Source organism: Periplaneta americana, chromosome 17 (genome assembly GCF_040183065.1).
Source record: "Periplaneta americana isolate PAMFEO1 chromosome 17, P.americana_PAMFEO1_priV1, whole genome shotgun sequence".
NCBI classification, from domain to species: domain Eukaryota; kingdom Metazoa; phylum Arthropoda; class Insecta; order Blattodea; family Blattidae; genus Periplaneta; species Periplaneta americana.
The window spans coordinates 17,336,595-17,363,966 of NC_091133.1; the positions used below are offsets into that span (position 1 = coordinate 17,336,595).

Below are 27,372 nucleotides of genomic sequence, written 5' to 3' on the forward strand. Positions count from 1 at the left end.
AGCTTAGGTTAGGTTAACTTAGGTTAGGTTAGATTAGCTTTGGTTAGGTTAGATTAGTTTTGGTTAGGTTAGCTTAGCTTTGGTTAGATTAGGTTAGGTTAGGTTATGTTAGCTTTGGTTAGGTTAGGTTAGCTTTGGTTAGGTTAGGTTAGCTTTGGTTAGGTTAGGTTAGCTTAGGTTAGGTTAGCTTTGGTTAGGTTAGCTTGATTTGATTCGTCCATGTAGTAGTTAAAATTATATAATATGACAGTTTTTGATTCGTAATATTGTTAAAAAATAATAGGCCTATAATGAAAGCGGTGAATAATTTCATGGTCCTTAAATTTTTTTTCGTAAAAGGCTAGGTATTTTTCTATAGGCCAGAAATAAAACAGCAACGCCGTCATAATTACGTACTTTACGCTTTGGCGAACATTAACCGGAAATTTACTTTCCGTCATTTTAATTGTATTCCGTGAAACACACCTTTTTTCCTGTTAATTTCCTTGTGATAACCTAGTTTATTATCTTATTACATCTTCATTTTCTTTTAATGCATTCAAAAAACCGCCGTTGTACTACATAAAACCTTGAACTTGACTAATGGAGTGAATTATTTAAGAATATAGTCGCGAATTTGACTACCACCATTTCGATTATATTTTGTTTGATATGGCTCGGTACGGCCCGGTGACTAGTGGCCAGCGAGTAGAGTCGACTATCGATATTGGTCTGCCGTGCATATTATCCAGTTGTTCCTTTTTACTTATGCCTACTTTAACTTTCTTTGCGCATTCTCTTGAATTTTCATCATCCAAATAAAAATTAATCACTACTTCAGTTTTCTTTTCTGATAGCTTTCCCCATTCCTTAGTTTAGGCAATATTAGAATACCTTTCTCAGTCACTATGTGCTTGACGTACCATGTACTCAGAAACTTCAAACATTTCACTGACTTCGTTTCTAGGTCAAGACAGTGGTACAAGTGTAAGTAGTTGGACTTTTTTTTTTTACGGAGGTTTACAAGTTTCATTTTCTCTTTAATTTTTTCCATTAACTTATAAAAATGCCTCTCTTTCTCTTCTATCTTCTTATGAGTTGCTAATTCAGTATCATAAACTTTACTAATTTTGATTGAAGTGCATCTGCTGCTGATTCAAACTTTCACTTAGCTGACAAGAAATTGAATTAAATTTTATAGGTGATATGCCTAAATGAACTGAACTGGAGTTCAACCTGTCTCGTGATTTTGGTATCAATTCTGTAGACTCACTAACTTCTTCACCAAAAGAGAAAGGAGAAGAAGCTGTTTTTTGAGTCGTGAGTGTGCTGCGAATTTTACTAGTGTATTTCCTACAAGTTGGACAGAGCTTCTCCCTAGGTCACAACTAGTCCACTGTTTGCTTCTTCCATTGTTATTGCATGTAAGGCTAATTTAATAGGACACTTGTGAATTTTGAAAATGTCACAGCAATATCTTTTATGGAGTGAAAATCGGCGTAGATATTTGTATGTTTTGAACAAATAAAAATATCACCTAGAGGTAGCGGCTGTAGATGATTACACCAAAATATAAGTTCCTCCTCTTCTTGTGTCACTGCATTCAATGTTTTCAAACTACCATTGCATTCTTCCTCAAGAAAGCTTCTCAGTATACATGGGCAACTGCTACTTTTCATTTTATTTACCTAGAAGTCAACAAATAGATTATAATGTATTCAATTGACTTGTGATTGTGAATTTAATTACAAGAAAAACTGATCATAATATGTTGTAAAATGTAGGTTTTTAGATTACATACTTACAAAGTTACTGTATTAATTTTCACTTCATACATAAGCCCTGTCATCTGACATGTAAAACAAATGTCAGAGGTGAAGTGACAATCCTTCCAACTGCTTGAATACCTTCAATGAGGCCTGTTCTGTAAGAATGGCACATACCCATAAAGTGCATTTTGAGACAATGACCTGCAAAGGTGTTGTGTTGGCAGTACGCATTTCAAACACAATTTTGATTTAGTTCCTTGTATTTTATAAATTCATTGTTTGTTAATATGCTAGTATGTATATATTACATTTGTAAACCTATTGATATTTTGGTACAATAGCAGTACAGTAGGTACGACCTATGTGCCATTTTTTCCAAAGATACTTCTATATGCTTTAAATAAACTTGAGTGATAAAAACGAAAGATGAAACTAATTACAAAATAATTTCAAATATAAAAAATTAACATAATACAGTTTTCACAATCTCATTGTATTTCAATGAATAGTATAGCAATAATAATAATAATAATAATAATAATAATAATAACACTAACTCATTAATCAACTTATTTTACAAAACTGTTACTTTCTATGCATAGGCATAGTATTACTTTGTTTTTCTATACATTATGAAATTCTTCGAGGACAAATTCGTCCTCTTCGTTTAAGTACTTAAATAGAGATCTTATGTCGCCACCTTGGCTTGACTGATTGTTGGGAATGGAACAATCGTAGGTTTAATATCATTATACCTATTTCTATTCAGTCTGATGAAATAGTTGGAGAGAATCCATAAGGAGTTGTAATTTTCGGAGCACAGAAAAGTACCATCCATTTTGTATTTCACTATAATGTACTTCATAATCGTAAATTTGCGTCTAGGAGATGGAGTCTTCATGAAATAGGGTGTTAAAGCTGTATCCCTTTCTTTTATAATTGTATGAGCCATTACAACGTCAGAGTTACTAGAATGTTTTCTGCATCTTGCTAAAGCTTTCAATCATGGTTTTGCAGTTCCAATGGTTTCTTTCTTTTTCATAACAGATCTCACGAGTTCAAAGGTTCTGTCACATTATGTAAATGACTGCAAACAGAAAACATATGGATTATTTCAACCTGATATACCTTGGCAAACCAAGCAGAAAACTTCAGAAATGTCGAATTTCTATTTTGTCCTCCTGTGGCATCAGACATTATTATGACAGTTTGCACATTAGGAATTTTTTAAAAATTTGTTAAGGCAGTCATACAAAAATGTCACTGAATTTGCATTCTTTTTTGCTTGAGTTTCCATGAAACAATAGATGTAGGCATTTCCACGAAACAATAATAAAAAAGAATTACTCCAAGCATCTTCCATTATTTAATAATAATTACAATATAAGTGTTTAAATTGTTACACATAAAACACTATCACCAATAAGCACATACTCTATAGGCCTCAATCTGTAAATGATAGAACCAACTGCACAACAGCATACGGACAGAATGATATACTATGAGCAGTGAGCGGCCAATGCACATGGGATGCAAGATCCTAACCCCTAGTGTCATTGTATAAACAGCTCTGCTGTCCCATTGTTGCATAGTCAAGACATGAAAAGTGGTTGGTATATTCCTGTGAACTTGAGCAGTCAATTAATGCAATCTTTGGAAAAAAAGGCACATAGGCCTATGTGTCCCTGTTCCGGAACTCGCCTCAATTATGCCTTAAAAAAAAACCTATCATATCCTTATTAGTCCACAATTATTCCCTAGAAGTTTCATGGCATTTGAAGGTGTGGCAGTGTGGAAAAAATTGATGAATTTAATTAAAATGTATATACAGATGCTGACTGAATAAAATCTTAACTCAAATTATGTTACATTTCTAAATCATAAGAGGAACATGAAATGTTTATCTGAAAACTAGACAATACCATATTTTGTGTGTTAATATATAACAATTTTCATATCTACACCTAAACTTCCAATAGCCATTACTTTGGAACCAATGTGCAAAATCCATAAAAATTTTGTGAAGTGTCATTAGGTATGCTTGTAGGGCAATTTATTCAGTAAGTTTTTTTGAAATTCCGTGACATAGGATGACATTTTCTGGATGAACTGAAGTTGAATGACCCACATACAATTACTTATGTACTGGTATGAGAATTTGAAAGAATGTTGAGAATACAGAACATTTAAGCAAATATGGTTTTTTTCAGCCAAAAATGTATGAAATAGACATTGACATGCAATTTCAATGTTATAAAATAGTATATTTTATATAGCATGGAAAGTATGAAACTATGATTTTTTATTCTAATACATCGATATCTATGAGTGATTGTAATTGTAGCGGATGCATGAAATGAGTTATTATCGTTTTTGAGTTTGAGAATTTGTTACCAAAATTCATTATTTAGCCTATTGCAATATAACGATTGATTATTTTATCAATAAATTTATTCATTCATTTTGTTCGCTTCCTCTAAAAAATTACAAATGATTTTAATTTGGAAGAACATTTTTCATTTCCGGTGCTCATTATTTAAACTAGTAATTAACTCCTTTGATATATACAGTACTGCTATGTATAAGAATAATCATATTGTAAGTTTTCTGTTATATATATAATGTTTGCTATTCTTTTGTCACATTTTTTTATATGATGACCACTTTGGCTTTATTCGTGACTAGTTGAACTTGGTTGTAGTGTCAATGAAGGGACTAAAAAAGATGATATCGTAATAAATAAGTGTTGCTATAATAAATAAAATTCAAAGAGAAAATACATTCACAATATGACGTGTTTAGCTGCCACAGTGGTCTAGTGGTTAGAGCGCTGGACTTACAATTCTATGGACCCAGATTCAATCCTCGATGTAACCCCAATTTAAAACTTGTGTTAGCAAGCCTGCAGTTCAGGTAATACGGGTTTTCTCCCCCTGTGGCATCCCAACAAATCTTCATATCATCTCATCTCATCAAAGGGTTGCCAACCTTCCCGTATTCACGAGATCTCCCATATTTAGTCTAATTTTTAACAGTCTCCCAACTCCCGTATTTCTCTTCTCTTCAAGCCTTTATCTCCCTTATTTTTGCGTAAAGGAAAAAATTTATTTGAAACATTTAATTTTTACGTGGTTGAAGGTGATTTATATGATGGATTCTGTTGTTCCAGAGATGCTCTGAAATTTGCATCTCTGTAGAAGGTAATACTTGCCAGAAATAGTTTCAGGACTCGCTAGTTTAAAATCAGACAATGTTAGAGTTACAAATTAAGACAAATATAGTGTGTGCGTGCACCCACTTCACTTTATGTGATCTGGGTTCCGAATACTGCGGATAGATGGCAGAATTGTGACCCATTTTCACGTTGCACACCACTTCGGCGGGCCACGTTATAAATTAAGACACATAGTGAGATGTGTTGTAAGCATACCAGGCAGCAAAGCTCATGCAAAGTGTGTTTTCTCTTATGAGCAGTAAGTGAACGGATGTTCAAAACAGGAGCGCGACACATCTTATCAAATCAGAACTGCAAATCACAGTCAACTTAAACTACTCATGTAGGAAATTCTTACAATTTGTTTGGAACTATTACTCGAGGCAAATGTCTCAAAATACTCTTAATTTAAGCCTAACTGCCAAAATGTAGATTAAAGTTGTTTTTAGTACTGCTAACTGAATTGAATAATTTATAAATTTTCTATGTGAAATATTGTAGACTACTTAGTTTCCCGTATTTTCTTCAGAAATAGTTGGCAGCCCTAAGCACAGACCAACCTTCTATAACACATTTTGGGCAAATGACTCTTATCTGTAAATTGGCTTAATATGGGTGGATTATGAACAGTCATGTACCCACCATTAGTTAAAAAAAAAAGATACCTATTTTGAACATTACTATAATGTAATTTATAATTTTATATAGCCCTATAGTACTCCAAATTTTTAATACTCTGCACAGTTATTTATAAAAAATACTATACTAGATCACAGAAAATATTGAAATACGGAGTAAAATACTATAATATAATTATAGTTTGGCACATGCTTGAATAGGATATGTTTATAGGTCCCATCAATAGCAACAGTGTTCTACATCTTGTCACTAACTACAGTGTTGTCACATTGTTATATCCCACCGTCCCAATAACATAACTTGATTACTACAGAGTAGGGGAGAGGTTATGTTCATTGTCAGCTTTTGAGTACAATTGACAAATCAGGATATGTAATTCGCGCACAGAAGAGAAATAAATGTACTACTGAATCCAAATATATATTTATTTATTAAGAGGAATATGTCGAGTATTCTTCTGAAGAAGAATGACTCAAGATATGCCTATAACAGACAGGTGTGAACATTAACAATTTTGAGTTATTTAACCTTGCAAAGGTTATGATTGATAATTTATTGTCCTTTTTCTATTGAATGCTTCCTTTGCCATTGCTGTTCTTTTGACTTTCTGGCAGCAGCTCGTGTTACTCCTTATAGTACACCCCAAGTATTTGAAGCTGCCCACTTGCTCTACTGCCTCACTTAGAATTCGCAAGTTTACCTTTATTTTTCTTCTGATAACCATGGTCTTCGTCTTGTTTGAATTTATCTTCATCCTATATTGCTCACACCTGTCATTTAGCTCCAGTAGCATATCTTTTAGTATCGTCTCCTCTTCTGCTAACAGCACCATATAATTAGCAAATATGCACTTTAATCTTCTTCCTCCTACTACCACCTGTCCCATGTTCTGAAAACAGTTCTTCACTAAATTAAAATAATATAATACACTTTTAAAGGAATGGCTGTAAATGATTAAAACTCTATTATTTATATCTATTTTTAAACATTTGTATTTAATGGAATTTCATTACCGGTACTTTTAATAAGCTTTAATAAGGACTATATTTATTTTAATAATTTAAAATATGAAAAATAAAAATAGCATTTTTCATCTCTACACACCTTGAGACACAAAAATAGCACAAAATATAATTGATTATAGCTTCAAAAATAAATAATGTGTTTACATAGAAATTCAAATCTGTACCCTGCTAATGACATTATTGGATACCTCCAAATTCCTCACAACGACAGTCTCTGTTTAATGTATGTAGAACATGAATTTTTAAAGAATTTATACTGTTGCTAAATGTCACTGTAAACATGTTGATTATTAAAAATGTATCACCATACTTCTCAATGAGTGTTGCTGTAGAACCAAGGTGTCGCACTAACAGTGGTCACTATAATCAAGTTCAACTGCATTCGCATATGGAACGTAATGTGTCACTAATGAAGAAATCGTGAAACACAGAGACTTTATACACAAAATAAACCAAAGTACAATTCTGATGAGATGATAGTCTACTTATGAGTCCATGTAAATAATCACAAATAAAAAAATACCGGTAATCCAAAATACACTGAACATAAAAGTTAGTGGAACAAGTTTTTAAATCTTTGTAGGATTTCGAAATAAGTAAATATGAAAGAAAAACCAAATTAGGAAAGAAGGTACATGTATTTTACTGCCCACACAATGACAAATCCACTGCCATACCTGTCCACCTGTATATCACTTTCAGAGAACTGCTGTCCTTGTTGTCTCCACATGTATATGCAGACATCAAATGTCAGTCAACATTACCTGGCTGCAGTGTCTTAAGTTGCAATTGACGATGGTCTTTAGCAAATTCAAGACAGGCTGGTACAGTATTCTCTAGAATGTCAAAGTACTTGCAGGTCTTATAGATCCTATGTTATGCTCTGGTAGTCGATTGCATATTGTCTTAAAACACCCATAGAACAGAGGCTCTTCTAAGGTCGTTTCCTAGACATCTTGCAGTACTAACAAGTCAATGTTGACATCACTACAAATCTGTCCTGTCATGCATCAGTTCGTTTCTGGCCTTGTCCACGGTGTTTGCCATAAGATCCTGTTGCTTCATAATGACACTAGAGCCTGCAAATGATGGATGGAGAGGCCCTGAGGTCATTGGTCACATAACATTATTGTCCTGTCTTTTTAAAGTAAAGCAACAGTTCGGGATACTTCTCCCTCATTTAGTTGTCTCATTCTGACTGTCCGTAGACCAATGATGTCTATGCAAGATAGCGAAAATTTGTTTACTGCCAGCCATTTTTGTTCTAAGTCGTGCAGGGTTTGCACCATGCTATATCAAATGAAATAAACACTAAGGAACGTAGAAGACTTTACAAAAGCATGCATGAGTTATTACTTACACATGTTAATTTATGCATCACAATCTGTAAAATGCAACATGTGTCAAGCATTTGTTCCCTTAATTTTTTTTTTGCTAAGTTTATGTTAATGTCTCAAACTTTTGTTCTCTTATTATTTTTGCTAAGTGTATGCTAAAAACGTGCTATGTGCTTTCATTTCTCTTGCCTACTTTTTATGCTATGTAAGAACATTTTAATCAAACGAAAATTTTTACTTTCTTGTTTTCAGCAATATGTGCAAGTGTTGTGGTTTAAAATTATAATTTTTTAAGCATTCATTTATTACTATGTTGTTATGAAGCATTTTGTTTCTGTAATAGTGATTAGTGTTATTACTTTAGTTTTTTATGACCTAAGGTCTTAACAAATTCTGTTTATATTTCATGCACATGAAGGAAGCGAACTAAAGTAAGTATTTCTTTGTATATGTAAAAATAATAAATTATGGTATTTCAGATTTCTTTTTTTGGAAGGAAAAGAAAATATTTGAGTAAGGTCATTTACACTTACAATCAATACTGTGAAGTACTTTTTTTTTTTTTCAATTGAAATCATTTTAAATAATATAACTTTTATTTACATAGTTTTTTTTACTAAGAAAAATGTACGATATTTTCTTATTTAATTCCTTTCTTGATATTTTAATCTTTGTAACACAGTTAATTCTTTCCACCTCCCTTTTCTTTTCTTCCTGTCTACTTTTTATTTACATCCAGTTACAGATTATAATAGTTAGATTTAGTAGGTAAGCATTTTGTTGTCCATGAAATGATAAAAGAGTGTATGAGGTGTTCTGAGATGTTTGGTAGTTTCTGTTTCTTCAAATTACGAGGGGTGTCTAAAAATAAGTTTCCCTATGCTGGGATAAATCAAACAACGGTTGAAAAATTACAAACACAATGTATTTACACTCTACAACATTCTTTCATTTCTCAACATATTCCCCAAGTTTGTCCAGGCACTTATGAAAACGTGGTATCAATTTTTTGATGCCTTGTGCATACCTCTCTGCTCCCATACTTCCAGGTTCCCACTGCTGCCTTGATCTCGTCAGTGCGAAACCTCTAGGCGAGTTTTGAGGTTGGAAAAAAAGATAGAAGTCACTAGGGGCTAGGTTGGGAGAGTACAGAAGGTTCCCAAAGATTTCCCATCTGAACTTCTGCAGGAGTTTCCATGTCAGACGTGCACAGTAGAACCTTGCATTGTCATGCAACAACAGAATCTTTCGAATTAATGTCCCCTTCCATTTGCTTTTTATCACTGTATGAAGCTTCTCCAAGATCTCACAATATCTGGTTGAATTGATAGCATTTCCGTGTTTGGAGCCGTTGATGAGGATAACACCCTGGACATCCCAGGAAACAATAGCCATCACTTTTCTGGCCAATGCTGTGATCTTCACTTCCTTTGGCACACTCTCCCCCTTTCGTTGCTACACCATGTTCTGATGTTTGGTTTTCGGAGGGTTGTGGTGAATCCAGGTTTCGTCACCAGTTATAGTTCTCGAAAACAAACCATCCCCTTCTTTTTCAAACAGTACCAAGAAAACACAAGCAGTTTCCATGTGTTCTTTGTGAACATCAGTAAGGAGACGAGGCACAACTTTTAACATCTGCAACTCATCTTGGATGAGTGTTGCGGGTGAACTGCGTCAGATTTCAGTATTGGGAGGAAGCGATGTCAAGATGTCATCGAAAGTTAAACTGCAATCTGCCTCAATGACATCGTGAACGGCTGCAACCATATTTTCTGCACCCAAAGTTGATGGAGCCCACTTCTCTTCTCATCATGCACGGTTTGCTGTCCTTCAAGGAACCACTGATGTGAACACTATACCATTTGCACTGACATAATGTTGTTTCCATACATTTAGCATAACTCCCGATGAATACTGATGGCCAATTTATTCCGTGCTGTCAAAAAGCGAATAACACTTCACAACTGGAGTGAGACAGGAGGGTTAGCTCCATGTCAACAGCCTGAAAGCTCGCAAACAACTAACTGACCAGCCTAGAGAAAACTTTATGGCAGTCACTATATCCATACAGAAGTTCCCCCACCACCGCAGGCTTACTGCTTGTTCCTACTCAGAGAAACAAAATAGGAAAACTTACTATTTGGACACCCCTCATAGTAATCCAAGCAAACATTTCTTTTGTTATCAGAAATATTTTTTATCTTAATTTCAATACATAGATATAATGTATTAATGTATTTTTCAGATTACCTATGTAAAACTTCTGTCATGTTTAAATCCAGTGAAACATGAATTTACTACAAATTCACAACCTTAAGAAGTAGTCTTTATTCGAGAACAAAATATAAATTATTCTATAGTTTAGTTCATCTCTTCCTTTTCCTGTATAGTTTTAAGAGAGAAGTTTGTGAACAACGCTTAAAATTCACAGGTAAAATAAGTGATCATAAAGGGGGGGGGGGAAGAAACTTTATTTTCTCCATATAATTCCCGTCACTTATATGTCTTTTATTGCTTTAGCAACTTCAGTAAACCTATAATTGTAGCTACTACTATGGTTTTTTTTTGTGTGCGCGCGTGCATGGTTGGTTCCCCCCCCTCCCCCCATCCTGAGACTTCTCATCATTTCATATATGATGCCTTCTGTGTATGACTTACAATAGACGTGGCAATGCATTGGCTACTATTTATATATTAAACTTTCATGGATGACTTCTTTTGAAAAGCAATATTACATTAGTGCATAGCCTTAATTGTACTGCACATACAGTGAATAAGGAACATTCTTCTGTTTCTCTATTCATCCATTAGATCTGCTTGTCAGAGAGAACTAAAAAGCATGAAAGTAAAAATGAAATTTTCAGAATATTGTTTCTTACTTACTTATGGCTTAAAAAAAAATAAAATTAAATATGAAAAAAAAAAAAACACTTCAATTTCCTACCTTAATGTATACAAATTTTCACTTTGTTTTCTGTGCCTTATATAAAAGTAAAGAATTGTTAATGAAAGTGCAATTACTTCATGCACCTTATGGATATTATTGTACCTGTCGAAAAAAAATCTTTCATAGCAGTTCTTAAATGATAATACATAGGGAAGCTGATATATTGTTTTTTTTTTTATTATTATTTTTAAACAGATGTATTTAAAACATATTACCAAGAGGTAAAGAGAACATGAGTTTTAGTTGCTGTCTTCTTTCTTCGGATACTTTTGTAGTTAATTCTCTTCACTTTCAATAATTTTACATTTCCACCTGGTAAAATAACTACACAATATTGGCACTATTTCCATGTGCAAAGGATGAAATCTGGATTATCTGGTTATCTGCCTTCCCACCAATACAGACAGCTTAGAAAAATAATGGACTGCAAGAAGCAAATGGCTTCATTGTCAGAAAACAGTACTACATTTAAGAACTACTGACTTCGAAATATAAGAAAAATGTCTATGTGGCACAGTCCCACAGATAGGTACATGATAGTTCCTTACTTTACTTTTTCTTACATCCATCCTTGTACATTACTGTATATGTTAAAAAATGTATGCTGTGCATGGGTGCAATATTGAAAATATTTGTGAACATATGTATGTAACTTTGTTACTTTTATTATAGATTAAAGATTTACTACAATGTTGCGTGTTCACTGTTGATTACTTCTTGCAGATTACGAGCATGCTTTCAACCAGCTTCTGTGCCTGTATATATCATTCTGATATCGTGCTTTGTGGATTGAATTTATTAAGGATAATGAAAAGAGGCCAGAGCAACATAAGCTGACAGTTTTTAAATACTGTATCCAGTAATCTAGATGTTAGCTGCTATCACTTTAGCTAATTTCTATAATCACGGTGATATCCTGGGAATAGTGAAATCCTAAGTAGTTTTCCTGTTGCTTTTCTAGAGTTAGATGGATGATGAACAAGAGATCAATGGTGGAATACTGGTAGGGGAAACCCCACAAAAACTTATCATCACACACACTGTTTTTGTCTACCACAAGTTCCGCTTGGACCCACTTAGATTTGAACCCAGGTCTCCAGTATGGAAAGTCAATGCTTTAGTCATTCAGCTAATAGTCCCACAAACTGTTAATAACATATGTTAATTTTTAGGGAGAAATTTTATTCATTGTGTATAACAAAAAAAAAAAAAAAAAACAGAATTTACATTCTTTCCTTATTTACTCTAATCCTGTAGCAGCTTATAACTCAAGTTTCAGGTGGGGTTAATGTGATTATTATTATTATTATTATTATTATTATTATTATGTGGATGTTGTTGTTCCTGCTGCTGTAGTGTATACTCATATATTAAACCTTGTCATTGTCCACTGCGTTGGAGTAACAGCATACCTAACTGTGGAACGAGAGAGCCTGGGCTCAAATCGTGGTTGGGCTTTTTTTTTTTTTCCAAGTTTTTCCCTCATCCACTTAAAGTAGAGTTGCTGGGTAACTTTCGGCGTTGGATCTCAAACTCATTTCACTTTCATTAATTTCAATTTTATGTATCATCTTTAATAGTTTCAGATCGACCAGAAAGCCACTGGCGTAGCCCAGTCGACTAAGGTGCTTGCCTGCCGATCCGGAGCTGTGCTTGGGCGCGGGTTCGATTCCCGTTTGGGCTGATTACCTGGTTGGGTTTTTTCTGAGGTTTTCCGAACCGTACGGCAAATGTCAGGTAATCTATGGCGAATCCTCGGCCTATCTCGCCAAATATCATCTCACTATCACCAATTCCATTGATGCTAAATAACCTTGTAGTTGATACAGCATTGTCAAATAACGAAGTTAAAAAAAAGATCGACCAGAAGATCGTGGTAGGCGTGGTTTCGTGATTCACCTACTTGTGTCATCTCTGTAGGGGAGCTGTAGGGGCTTCTACAGTGGATTACAGACAGACAGGGAAATATAGCTCCCTTGGACACATGACACCTTGGTGAGTTGCTGAATCTGCAGTGCCGCAATCTTCAGGTCAAAGATGCAGCAGAATGTAAGCATATGAATTGCAAACAGATGTCATCGATCTGAGAAGGCAGCATATTAACAGGGAGACAGAGGGGTGTCTCTAAGTGCCCATGGACTTCATCAGAAGTGGATGCCACAGCCGAATAATAAGATGGCATCATCAAGCAGTGAATCACATGCTAACAGAGAGGTCCTAAGGATTCCAATAATCATCCCAATATAAAGAAGGTTGCACAATAATCCTAAAGCTGTTATGCTTACCTACGGGTCCTTCTTCGAAAGGAAGAAAAAAACATTTTTATTGACAGTGTCAGTACAGTTAAGCATGCTTGATTCTAATTCATGCTAATAACAAAACATTTTAAAAGTTACGTCACTTATGAAGAATAATGAAAATGTTTTGTTCTAATTCTTGTAATTCTGGTGAAGCTTAAAATCTCTAGGTTGGTGTGCACCAAGTGTTTTTACTTATAATAATTTTTCTTTTAAACTTAATGAAAACAACAGATATCAAAAGAATATCTACCCTATTCATAATACTGTATATTAATAATTTTACTACATACTAATATTATTACTATTTTGTACACTGCATACTAATATTTTCACTATTTTAAACACTATATACTAGAGTCGACGGTATTTTGGAAGACGGTCGTCTGCTAGAGTTAGCGCCGAGAGAGACAGAGAGTGAATGAGGGAGCGTACAACATTGCCATATCGTAGTACACTTGCACATGCAGTACAAATAGGGCTGAAGAGAATTTAATTTCTCAAAAGATAATGACTTTTGACATTGATTAGTGTAACCATAACACCAAACAAATCCTGTTTCCTCCACTAACAATTTTTCATTCACACGGTTCGCAAACCCATACGACATGCTTCTGCAGTCGTTTATTGTGCGTTGGTAACGTTGCAGCCAACACCATGATGGCTGGCAGCATCCTGCTCAACATTTTAAAAATAATTACACACTTTAAACACAATCTATCGCGTCTGCCTGTGCAGTACTCGTCTTTTTACACTCTCTCATTCCACTTATTTACCTTATACACACATAGTATATGTTAGTTTTACTTATTCAGTGTACTGAAACACTCACACATGAACAAACGAACTCGATAAGTGCTTGTTACTGACTGATTCTGATTGGTTCTACAATACAAGTTTGTGACGTCACATGTCAGAAATGCTATGGCGCATATAGCAGCAACCGCCTTCCGAACTGCCGTCGACTCTAATATCATTATTTTAAACCATACATACTGATTGCTAATGCTGCCTTGAATTTATACTTTCCACAATTGCTAAAAATGAACTGAAAACTGGAATTTGAAACCTGTCCAAAGCTTCACTCTGTAAATGGTCACCAGAACAAGTTATATGAGATTAAGAGAATATAAGTAAGCTTACAATAACGTTGCTATGTCACTCGCCACTATGGCTTTGTATATACAGTTTTCTTTTTATTGTGACCTTGTCAAAACTAGCCCTGAGCTTGACATTTTAAAATATAAAGGTTTGCCGACCTTCAAAGCAGTTACTAAAAAATTTGGTAATTAAATTAATTATATAAAATATAAATAATGTCAAAATTCTGAATTCATGTCCAAAAATCTGATTGAGCTAAGCTCCTTTAGCCCCTAATGACATGTAGCATGCTGTTAAGTCACGTGTGCTTCAAGTTTAAATAAACAATATTTTGGGTCATTCTAGTGTGAAAAACAGGTTGTTCAATTGACGACAATGTGAGATTGACTATTTTTATGTTGGGAATACATACAATACACATTTGAACAGCGATGATTTATGTATGATACGTTTGTGAAAACTGAACTATCGGAACAAAATTTCGCAGGAAGCGTCCTAATATCCATAGAATCATAATATACAGGATTATAAATGAAAAGTAGTTAGTCTGTTTTAGACAAAACGGAATAGTCACACCAGATGTTAATAAAAGTTTAATGAAGTTGAAAATTCCTTTCCTGATTTCTCACAGTGTGATTTTTACCTGTTTCGAAATTTAGAGAAATTGTATAAATATAATCCCTACACTTCAGAAGAATTAACGACAATATTATAAAATAAATTTCTTTTATGTACCCTCAAGAATTCCTCCGAGTAAATTCGGACTTTTTAAGAAAGTGCCAGTTATACCTTGAAGACTGAAATATTGGATCATCGAAAATGATTGCCACGATCATAAGCTAATATAAAAAAAAGTATTTCATGGATATACACGTGTTGCATCTTAAAATTTTCAGAAATGTTAGTTTGTAGGGTTAGTGCCTACTGAGGAATCACCCTAAAGAACCGTAGAATCTAATAGTGGCAAGGTCATCGTCTCATAACAAGATTAAATAATGGATACTATTCACTAAATAATTTAATAAGAAAAACACTGGTGTGTGTGTGTGTATATGTATATGTATATGTATATATATATATATATATATATATATATATATATATATATATATCTGTGTGTGGTATTCATTCATTGTGTTCTACTCAAGGGCAGGTCTTTTACTGCAAACCCAGCTTTCTGCAGTCTTTCATATTTTCTTCCTTCCTCTTTGTTTCCTCATATAATCCATATATCTTAATGTTGTCTATCATCTGATATCTTCTGCCCCGAAATCTTCTCCCATTCACCATTCCTTCCAGTGCATCCTTCAGAAGGCAGTTTCTTCTCAACCAGTGACCCAGCCAATTTCTTTTCCTCTTTCTGATCAGTTTCAGCATCATTCTTTCTTCATCCACTCTTTCCAACACAGCTTCGTTTCTTATTCCACTTCACACATCATCCTTCTCCATATTCACATTTCAAATGCTTCTAGTCGTTCTATAAATTAGCCTGAAGTGCTAGAGTAATATAGGCGACTAGACACTCATAACCACAAAATCAGCTATACATCATAGCATTGGTTGCGATCCACCATGTTGAAAACAGGAGATGAGAAGGCAAGCTACAAACACACTGACGAAAAACCCAAATCTATGGCAGAGTCTGATGTCACGTAATGATTAGAAACTAAGAAAGAAAAATTACGATAGTAAGACAGAGAGAATCCCAGAGAAAAACACGGAACATTTCACAGTTACTAAATCCACTTCCACAAAATATAACATAAGCAGTCGGCTATCCAGCTATACCAGGAAAAGGTTACCATGCAACACTGAATTCAGAAATGTCCAAAATGACAAATGTTTCCATCACATTTCATTCAAATAGAACAGTAACTATAGTATCTACCATATAACATTGGCTCTCAAATCCAATCATAGTCCTTACGTGTCGAATTTCGCTGATGCCTTGTCATAACTTCTCATCACAACAGCCGATGTGGTGCTGTATTTCCAACATGCTACCCAGAGATTTGGGAAGCTCTTTCATCATGGTGTTTAGAACACTCACACTGCCACTCCAAAGCGACACCTTGTAGGTGATCAGAGAGGCTCAAAGCAATTAACTTTCAAAAGAACAGCCTCGAACCCGGGATACAAAGAAATAAAAAATTTTAGTTAGCAAGGCTGGCATCATAATGTCCTCTTACAGGAAAGTACTGAACTGCTATGAGAATGCTGAAATCTAATGGAAAGAATGTAAATTATTAACAAAAGCTGAACATAAAGAAGCTAAGAAAATTAGTTTACCCATAAATATAACCACGAAAAATAAAAACAGAAAAGGAGGAAATAAAGAAATGAAAAGGAAGGTACTTGACCAGAAATTAAGGAGAGATATTCTTTATTTACCATTTAGGCAGCACATCTCTAAAACTATTCTGAAGGGCCAATTTTTCCAATTTTCAAGAAATTCCAGGAAAGTTGGTCTAAAACAAGATGGAATTCATTCCAAGTGTTGGAGATAAATACAGTACGTCAAAGAAAGGCTGTCGTACAGTGATGAGCTGCCTAATTTTGAGCCAACAAACTTTAAATAATTTCCTCGCAAAGACTATTGAGAAATGCTGGAGCTTACAGTAATTTTTCGTGGACAATTTTCATTCAGATTATCACGAGCCTTTCATCCTGCAAGATGGATGGCAAAAGCAATTTATTGCCTAAAGATTTTTCTTTTCCTGCATCAATTTCCTCTCTTCAGATGAATACAATGGAGTGCATATTTCTTCTGTGCATCTATGTGAAGGCGTGGATTCATTCACCTGTTGCAACAGAATCTCCTCTTCAGGATTTGTAATTTCTCTGTAACCTTCGTTCTTATAGGGATATTAATGAACAAATTAGCAAAGTAGATTTGCAGAAATTTTGTAGCTAATCTGTGGTGCCTTCTATCAGAAACAACCGCATTGGCATTCTTTGATGCCATTGTTTCAGTTGAAACTAAAATACTGATGGTCTGAAATGTTCAGGAAGTCTAGAAGGAAATATCAAAAAGTTATCAGCTGAACCAAAGTTCTAAGATCAATGCTTAGGAAAAGGCATTGAAAACTTTATTTCAGATGCAAGAAGATTTTTTAATACAGGATGGACACAAAGTCTCGATCCATTTTTTTTTAATTTCTTTATTGTTTCAGACTAATCTACTAGTATACTGAGTATTGTTGGTGCTCAATTGCACGTTGTAGAGGTAAATTCCAAAAACCGGTACCAACACAACCAAACATTTGAGTCCAAGTTAATAAATTTCAATGGAAGGAAATGTTCCAATGAGCCACATTCTGGTAGATCTTCTGTGCTCAAGCAGACTACAGAACATATTCGAGAAGTAATTGAGAGGAGCCCTCAAGATCAAGTTATTTCTTAAGTAATCAGCTAGATATGCCAAGATAAACTGTTTTGAAGTTCACACGAAAAAGCAAGCTTATCATTTTCCATTATTGCACAAACTAGACGAAGATTATGCAGCTCTTAGGCAGTGTATTATGATTTGAGGCCAAAAGTAAATGTATGACTCGGGTTCACAAAAACCACTGTTTATGGTCCTTTCATGTTCGCAGAAGCTATCATTACAGATAACACTTACCTGGACATGCTGGAACAATTTTTTGAATCACGCTATAGCAGGATGACATTGTTGACAAGATGGAGCACCCCCTCATTTTGCGTTAATTGTGAGAACATCCATCAATCAATGCTTTCCCAACAGATGAAGAGGCAGAGATTCAACACAAGTATGGGTCATGGCCATCACGTTCACCTGATTTGACGTCAGACTCGGGAATGTACAAAATCAAAGTAAGAAATCTATAGGACAGGAATCGAATTCTAGAAGCATCTGCAGCAATTTCTGGCGACATGCTTATGAATGTCTTTAGGGCTTCATTCAAGCATTTGACACAATGCTGTGAAATGGATGGCGTTCATGTTAAATTACGATGAATTACATATGTGCATACTGAACAACAGCTCTATACACAATTCATGTCCGAATAACAATTATTTCACTAAAATGGATCGAGACTTTGTGTCCACTGTGTACTGGAGACACATCCATCAGAATGAGAAAGTAACGAGCATTTCCAGGAAGGACTACATATCGCAAAATCTGTTAAAGAACTGTAAATGATGCAGCACAATGGGGAGTGAAACTGATGACAGACTACAACAATATGCTGACAACAAAAAAGAACGAAAAACAGTTTATTCAGCAAACTGTGTCCAAATACTGTACTCCAACCAGGAGAAAGTCTCAGGGAAATGAGACACAGCGGGGTAATGCTGTGAATGAATGTTGATGTCATAAGGTCACACACATGGGTACACGCATCTCCATTGGCTAACTCTCAAAGCACAAACAATAATACTGATACACACATACACTATCCTACTTACAAAATTAGATCATGGTTAATCTCCTGGTCCTTTAATCCCTCCATATGCGTCGATGTTAAAAGGGCATAACCGCCACTATAAGTCATTTTCGTTCTTTCACTGTCTTTGAATCTTTGAAGGTCGGTCTATCGATCTATGTTAGGAGCATATATATATATATAGCTACCCAATACGCCATTAGAGACACATTAGTTTCTAGATTTCATGTTAAATGGGCATAAGTCTGGCGTTTCTGCCCTTTTAACATAAAACCCAGTGCTGTTTTGGATGCTATCGCTAATTCCGGTATTGTATCTCTTTGGATGTCAGTTATTTGGTGATTGACGATTGTTTGATTTCAACATTTTAATCTCTTTGGATGTCAGCTACATAAATTTCGTTAATTTGGTGATTGCTTCTGTATGCTATAGCCCTATCTTACATTTTCTGTAATTCGAGATAACTATTGAAAGATAAAAAATGTAGAACGAGTTGTCCATGGATGAAGATTTGTCTGTAGAAGATGGCCAGAGAAAAAGACGAAATCCAGAAAACTATGAAAGAAATATCATAAAGAAAGTCGGACTAACCGGAAGTTCATACACAAGCTATAAAGGGAAAGAAATTGAGACTGAAAGACTTGAAAGCCCTGCTAGTTTTTTTTTTTTTTTCCTTTTTAATTATTTGTACTGTACTTGTTTTTAAGTAAATTTTAAATAGCAAAACTACTCTCTCAAGTTTTTACAATAAGTTGCTTAATATAGGGTTGTTTCCGATCTCCGGAAACGAATTTTGAATGACATCATGTGCATCAAGAGTCACACGACAGCTGAACTGTGGTGAGAGGTGACAGATCAGTAGTGAGCGATTTCATAGTCAGAGTGCATGGTGTCTCACAGCAGCAATGCCCAAGAAAATCGAGCCTTTTTGGGAGGGGTACATTGCGACACTTTCCAATTCCAAGTACAGTTTAGTGAAAATAAAAGAAGCCTGCAAAAAACTTGGTTCCCTTATTTGCAAGAAAGGCATTTTCTGTGTACCTAATAAGACTGGCAAAGCTCGGATGGGATTAATTCCAGAGGGGAAAAAGCAAGCAAATCCACCCCCCCCCGAAATGATACAAATTAATCCCATCCGATCTTTATCAGTCTTATTAGGTACACAGAAGATGCCTTTTTTGGAAATAACGAAACCACGTTTTTTGCAGACTTCTTTTATTTTCACTAAATTGTACTTGGCATTGGAAAGGGTCGCAATGTACCTCTTCCGAAAAGGCTCGATTTTCTTGACCATTGCTGCTGTGAGACACTGTGCACTCTGATTATGAAATCGCTTACTAGTCTGTTACCTCTCACCGCAGCTGTCGTGTGACTCCTGATGCATATGACGTCATTCAAAATTCGTTTCCAGAGATCGGAAACAACCCTCTGTATAACACAGCTTCCAGTTCGTGGACACAGTTTTATACCATGCAATAGGGATTTTGCAATGATCAAAAGGAACCTACGGATGCATGATAGGATTTACACTATTCACTAGTTAACTGAATTGATCATAACAAGCAGCTCACAACAGAAGTTCACCTATGTTGAACTGAAAACACCTGAGATTGTGTTACATTTCAAAAACTGGTGGCCTCCACTTTACAAGAAATGCTCCGTATCCCAAGAAACTGCAAACAAACCAAAGGGAGGAAGGCTGTTTTTTGGAATAAGCGCCTGTATCATTTTCATTAGAATTCAGATAACCATGGAGTACGCATAGCTTCCACGCATATCAAAGGGGTAGTGCAACATAAGTTCACCCTGAGGCAAACATCAAGGCAGTTCGTTTAAGCCGTACTCTTTCCTAATCCTGCATTTAAAACAGAATACCAATAGTTAAAGCAAAGCTTGAGGACATTGCCAAGGCTATCCAGTATGTTCCAAATGACATTCTATGAAGAGTTTAGGGAATGGCCTGTGTCCGCAAAAACGTAAATCAATGTAGAATGATCAGGAGCGGATATGGAACAGGAGGGACAGTAAACTAGGAAGGAGAGCTACAAGAAATCATATAAACATTATTAGTAATAAATAGTTAAGAGTGTGAAACACAAATGTTGTTTTCAGTTCTTTGATTTAATTTTTTGTTAAAAGGTCATAATTTAGTAGATTTTGGAATATGATTACTCTTAATACAGTAGACTTAATGAAAGATTATTTAATGAAGTTCTTGTCTCTTAAACAGTTCTATGTAACTCACCTGAGATCTTATAAATTTGTCTCTTGGTTTAGGTGTGAATATGTTTTTTGTGTTTTTCCACAAATATGGTTTCATGGAAATATGCCCTTTTAACATCGACACGTTCATATGCAGGAGAGTGCATGTTTTTTAAACTGATGTTATAACGGTAATATTATCTATCTACTTCGCTCCAATAGTTGACACAACAGTAAGCACATTCCTTTCACGGTTAATCTCCTGGTTAGAACAGTATTGGTGCCGATATCCAGCTGTGAAAAAATCAACTTCATCTAAAGATTTTTAAGAACAATAAAAGCATTAATGTTGAAAGATAACACAAAAAGTTATAAATATCTCACTTGTGGTTGAATGTAGAAATTTAAGAAAACGTTTAAAACTTTAGTTCAAATGCACCATGTCTTATTACCCAATTCCTCCCATTTTTTCAGCAAATTATTTTCTCAATAGGTGTAATAATTGTAGGGAGTGTCTAAATTTTTACGAAAAATAAAAGTCCACCTATATGGCTAAGGACCATCCTACTGCTCATCATTCACCCATATGAAGCCAGTTGTGCACATCAATTTAGTAGGATGCGCAATACGAGGCTCATCTATGATACACATAAGATGAGATGATGATGGAAATTTGTTGAAATGCTACAGGGGAATTGAAGCTCTCAGGGAAAATCCATGTTACCTGAACCACGGGCTTGCCCAACACAAGTCATAAATTGGGGTATCGAGCCTGGGTCCATAGGACTGCCTTAGCCACATTCTGTAAATATTTGTTATCCTATATAGACCCTAAAGAATATAATACATTTTATTTTTTATAAGCTTATGTAGTATACTGTTAGTGATAAGAACATAAGCCCATTTTCGTAAATATTAGACCCAAACACAAGCTGAAAATTTAAAGTATTTCAGTTATATAATTACGGAAACAATGGTTTGTTTGATAACCACTGTTAGGCCTATAAAGGGAAAAGTTGTCGTTTACCACAATTAACAAATTCAACAAAAACCAATTGTAATATTTCTAATCATTCATGGCATGTAGTCACCTGGTTGGCGAGTTGGTATAGCACGGGCCTTCTATTCCCAAGGTTGTGGGTTCGATCCTGGGCCAGGTGGATGGCATTTAAGTGTGCTTAAATGCGACAGGCTCATGTCAGTAGATTTACTGGCATGTAAAAGAACTCCTGTGGGACAAAATTCCGGCACATCTGGTGACGCTGATATAACCTTTGCAGTTGCGAGCGTCGTTAAATAAAACATAACATTTCATGGCATGTAGGCCTAACTTTGAAGAAATGTGTGAGAAACATTATTTCTATGATCTATTAAGTAGAGTTGAGTTTTGTGAAGAGTTTGTTGTTATTCAATACAGAGTACAATTTTGTTCTGTGTAACATCAGTTGCATATTGGTAACGTTAGTTAAGACTATAATTCTTATAAACCATGAAAACTCGCAATGTTTAATTTAAATAAATATACCAACATAATCATAATATTTAGTGATGTAAACAAAAAAAAGCCATTTACACCAACTATATAGGAAAGCAGAAAATTTAATTGCAACAAATGTTACTTTTTTTTAATCATTCATGACATGTAACACTAGTTACGGTGATCTGGCCCAGAATATTTACTTAACCATCAACCCTAGTTTTTTCTATAAAGAAACTAAATTACATTTATATAAGTACATTAAATTCCGCATATCTTGCAATATCATATTTTATACATCGTGCGTACATTTTGAAGCTAAACAGGTCATTGTTCATTTTAGAATGATATGTAACGTAGTTACTTTGAAATGGACTTTTTGCATAATTTATTTGTATTTAAAAAAACAAAAAAAATATATATATATTATTTCTAATGTAATTTGTCATCAGGCATTCCATTATCTACATAGCTACAATTGAGTTTTGGCATACGATACTAAACTATTGGTCCTTCAAGAGTGAAATGATGTCATTTCATATGATATTGGATCAATAGGCCTACCTCTACTGAAAACTATGCATTCAAGATTTTTCTATTATCTTCTTCAATATGCAAATTTCAAGCAAAGAAAGAAGTTGTGTACCCTACCGAATATATGTATTTGTTTATTAGTAACTTGTAAGCCTATACAGTTAAAAATGTAGTTATACTGACATATTTCGACTTGCTTACTATCCTTATTCAGCCAGTGCACCTGTTTCTCTTTCATTATTGTTTGTATACAGTGTTATGCTAGATCGTAAAGTGAAATTTCGGTATCTCCCCACATTACACACGGGAGAAAAAACATACATTAATTTTCACATTCCTCAGCCTCATATCACTGACATAATCCTGAGCCTCAACTAACCCACTAACCTTGTCACATACCTTGGCTTAATGTCACTTAGCTATCCTCTCATTTAACCCATAAAGAAACTTAAATCAGACGTAAGTCCCGTGTGTGGTGTGAGGAGATATTGAAGATTGGCCAAATAAAAGCAACAAATGTAAACATATTGAATACTTATGTACAAAAAAGAAAAGCCATGAACAATAACGGCCACTAAGTTGAATAATTTATATGAGACTAATGAGAAAAAAAACACTTCCTAATTAAATAATAAATTATCATTAAGTATGATTTCCATTCAGAAATTTGAGAATAAATTCAATTTTATTTATTTATTTTTAAATTTCCATAAGAGTGATCATAAAACAAGTTTTTTCAAAAGACAAAGATAATTGATTATGTACAGATAAAGTGTCGGTACCGTAACTTAATATATATACAGAAGAAACTGACTCAACATTATCTGAGAAATTCATACACTTGCCTTCATAAAATCTACAAATTCCACCAGTCCTTTCACAACAAATCATAAAAATAATCAAGACCTTGTCCCAATTCCCATATCGCCAATCCAATACCAAGTTCTTCTGCCAGCTTAATGCGTTTCTGAATGGAGTACAATGTTGGATAAAATACCGTGTGTCTTCCTGTCTTCAGTTTAAGTTCAAAGTAATGTTCTGCAGAATTTGTGTCATACTGCAAATAACCTCGAGCCTGCTGCAGTAGGGAGATATACTGATGACTTACAATTGGCCCTCCACCCATGGATGTGTAATCATTACCATAAAAATTAAGACCAAGAAGAATGTTAGAACGTCGAGGATCTGAGGATTGAGGGCAGAGTCTTTCCACACACTTACGAGCCCATATTATAGGACTGTTTGGTCCTGGTCTTTGAGGATTTGAAAAATCATATGTCATTAGAGAAAATGCATCAACATTATCTGCTAATAAGTCAAAATCTTCCACGTCAAATGCTTCCGGTTCGTGACCACGTATTGGAGGTATAACAAGTATTACAATTAATTCTGCACTTCTTAACTTGCGGGCCATTTTTTGCAATATTTGCACCAAGTGTTTATTGCTAAGCCTTCCAATTGCCTGACTCCAAAATTCGAATACAAAACCATCAAAAGTATAGTCTTTTGCACAGTCTAATAATGTATTCACCATATATTTTAGTTCGTCCCCATTAGTAATCAAGGAATTAAAATCTTTGGTAGACCAGCCATCAAATAATACACGTGGAACCACACTAACATTGTAGTCACCATTCTTCTTCACAGTCTCCATCCAGCCACGATCGACATCGTGTGTGCCAGTTACAATGTATGACTTTGGTTCTTGACGTTTTATTTGTAGCCATACAGGAGAAATAAAATTAAACTTCTTAGAAAATAATTTTGCTACATCATAACCATGGTTATTCCAAGGTGTAACATAACCCAACACTTTACCAGAAAAATATATTTCATTTACATTTGCATGGTATGTCTGGTATTCAGAAATTATACTTTCAGGTGTTGGTTTTTCCACAACGAGCCCCCTGTCAATTGCATTCTTTTGTACAGGACCTTTGTTTTGTTTTAACTCTTTTTTAACCTTTTCTTTCTTTTGATCGCCTTGAGACAGTGTACATTCACACGTCAGAACCATTAACAATAACATAAAAATTGGTAATATGTTCATTTCAAGAAATGAAATTTGGAAAATATAATACCAAGTTCACTGACGTCTGTAACAGGTAAATTTCACACCACAGGTTTACTGTAACATTTTCCGTTGCAGTCGCATATGGGTTTATTACATTTACAATATTATTTAAAATAGCTGCCGTATTAATATATGAACATTATAATTTCCGCATTATTACAACACAATTTATCAGTTTTCACGGTTTTAACTAAATGCTAACAGATAGAGTACGATCTGATTTTGTGCCTAACCTATTCTCTAGTTTCAATCAGAATTGCCAACGTCGATTGCTAAATTTTCGCTAAAAAAATAGCTGCGAAGGGACTAAATTTTAGAATTGAGAATTTTAAAATTATAATTTAATATGAAAAGCTTTCTGTATTAAAATGTCACCAAAATGACAAATCGTAGCGAAATGCATATGGAAAAGTTAAATTAAATGTACACAAAAGTTATAATCTGAAATAAGGCAGAGTGGTGCATATTGACATGATTTTTTAAAAATACTGTGCTAAGGAAAGAGTTTACATTCTAGAGCTATGGGTTTTTTTTGGGGGTTGTTCATTTATTAGTGCTTATTAACTTTCTATATTCATTTGAATGAAGTTATAATTTAATTTGCAATTTTTAGACCCATGTGAAACCTGTCTCAGTCTGCACCAGGTATGATGCACAGTGAGACATTGCAATTATTTACATGGTGCAGAATGAGACAGCGCAATTTTTGGCATAAGATTAATATGAAAGAAAACTATTTTAATACATTTATTTACTGAAAGATAATACATTAGGCCTACTATAATTTTATTGAAATTAAAAATTATTTAAATTTACCTTTTAAAAATTGAAAAGAAAACATGAATTATTCTGTTACAAATTGAAACTGTTTATGAACCTGTGTTCAAATGCACTTCACATGTTTTAACATATCATGAAGACAGAAATGTTTTAATATAGTAGTTCACTCAGCCTCCTATAAAATTGAGTACCGGGTCTTTCCCGGGGGTAAAAGGCGGTCAGAGCGTGGTGCTGACCACACCACCTCATTCTAGTGCCGAGGTCATGGAAAGCATGGGGCTCTACCTCCATGCCCCCCAAGTGCCTTCATGGCATGTTACGGGGATACCTTTACCTTTTTTTACCTTTACATACAACTATTTATAAGTAAAAACCAATTCAAGTCAAGGCAGTTCAACATGAAAAAAATCAACTTGAAAATTTAACAGTGACCTTGTTCATTTTGTTCCCTTGGCAATTAAAGGATTTGACAAAATCAATTTTATAGCTTTCTAAATCGTCAATTTGAGGAACGTAGAACTGGTTAGTTTGCTTCAGGCTCCTTCGTAAAAATGTCATCTCCAAGTCTCCATCAGCATCTGTTTCTTTCAAAATTTTCCCTATATAGTAGACTTTTTTTCTTGACATGAAATTCTCCGAAACAAATTCCTCCTCCTTTGGAGAATGGTCTAAGTACCCAAAATGTACTGCGGGCTCTGGTTCAACAAAAACAATCCCCCCATATGATGAAGTATCTGACCATGAAATATCAGATGGATCTTTTTCACTGTCCTCTTCATCAGTGGGCCTTGAAAATATTTTTCTTTGGATCTACACTTTCTTTCTCTGTTTTGCAGCTGCTTTCTCCTCTATTGCTCTCTTTTCAGGACTGTTGTGGCTGTTAGACTTCTCCCCTTTTCTCGAGTTGTCTTCCATTGTTTTCTTAAAGATCTTTAGGATAGCTAATAAAATCTGCTGGACCAAGAAATGTGGAGCTACCAGGACTACCAACACGTACATTTGAAGGACAAGGAGTTGATGGACCAGGCAATAGGTACTACGTTCCTCTCCTGAGCTGCACTTTGGGAGCTTCCAGGTTTACTTACGCATTCATTTGAAGAAGGAGAAGTTGCTGCACCGCATTCTTTTCCTGATCTGCACTTTTGGAGATTCTAAGATTACTTACACGTTCACTGGAACACTCAAAGTTGATGGATCAGGCACTGCTGCTGCATTGTTTTCTTGAACTGCACTTTGGGACACGTTTGGGTCTGGACAATGAGTTGCTGCACTTATCAGGAAGTCACCTTTCGTGAAAAGATTACCGGTATGGTTGTATGGAAATATGCCACATTCCTTAAACCCATTTTTTATTGTGGAAGGGATTAGAGTTTTTGTGTGCGCAATAACTACACAACTGGCAATCTCTTAAATGGCGAACACACGTGAAGGATGCTGTTTGTTCCACGAGTCAACAGTTCCTGCATAATAGGTCTTGAAAGGAGCATAGTAGCTAATATATAATGGTTGCATCTTATTGATCTTATTGTTACTATGTGGTGGTAAAGTTAGAATAACTGCATCATGATCCTTTGCCATATTGAGTTCT

The 27,372-nt window shown here is 34.8% G+C and overlaps 1 protein-coding gene across 1 annotated transcript; it reads right to left on the reverse strand.

The window, feature by feature from the left end:
- Positions 1–23,608: 23,608 nt before the first annotated feature.
- Positions 23,609–25,249, reverse strand: LOC138693454 (chitinase domain-containing protein 1). Its single transcript, XM_069817432.1, has one exon. The coding sequence runs from the start codon at positions 24,978–24,980 to the stop codon at positions 23,808–23,810; it is 1,173 nt and encodes a 390-aa protein (XP_069673533.1). The 5' UTR covers positions 24,981–25,249; the 3' UTR covers positions 23,609–23,807.
- Between the last annotated feature and the right edge of the window lie 2,123 nt (positions 25,250–27,372).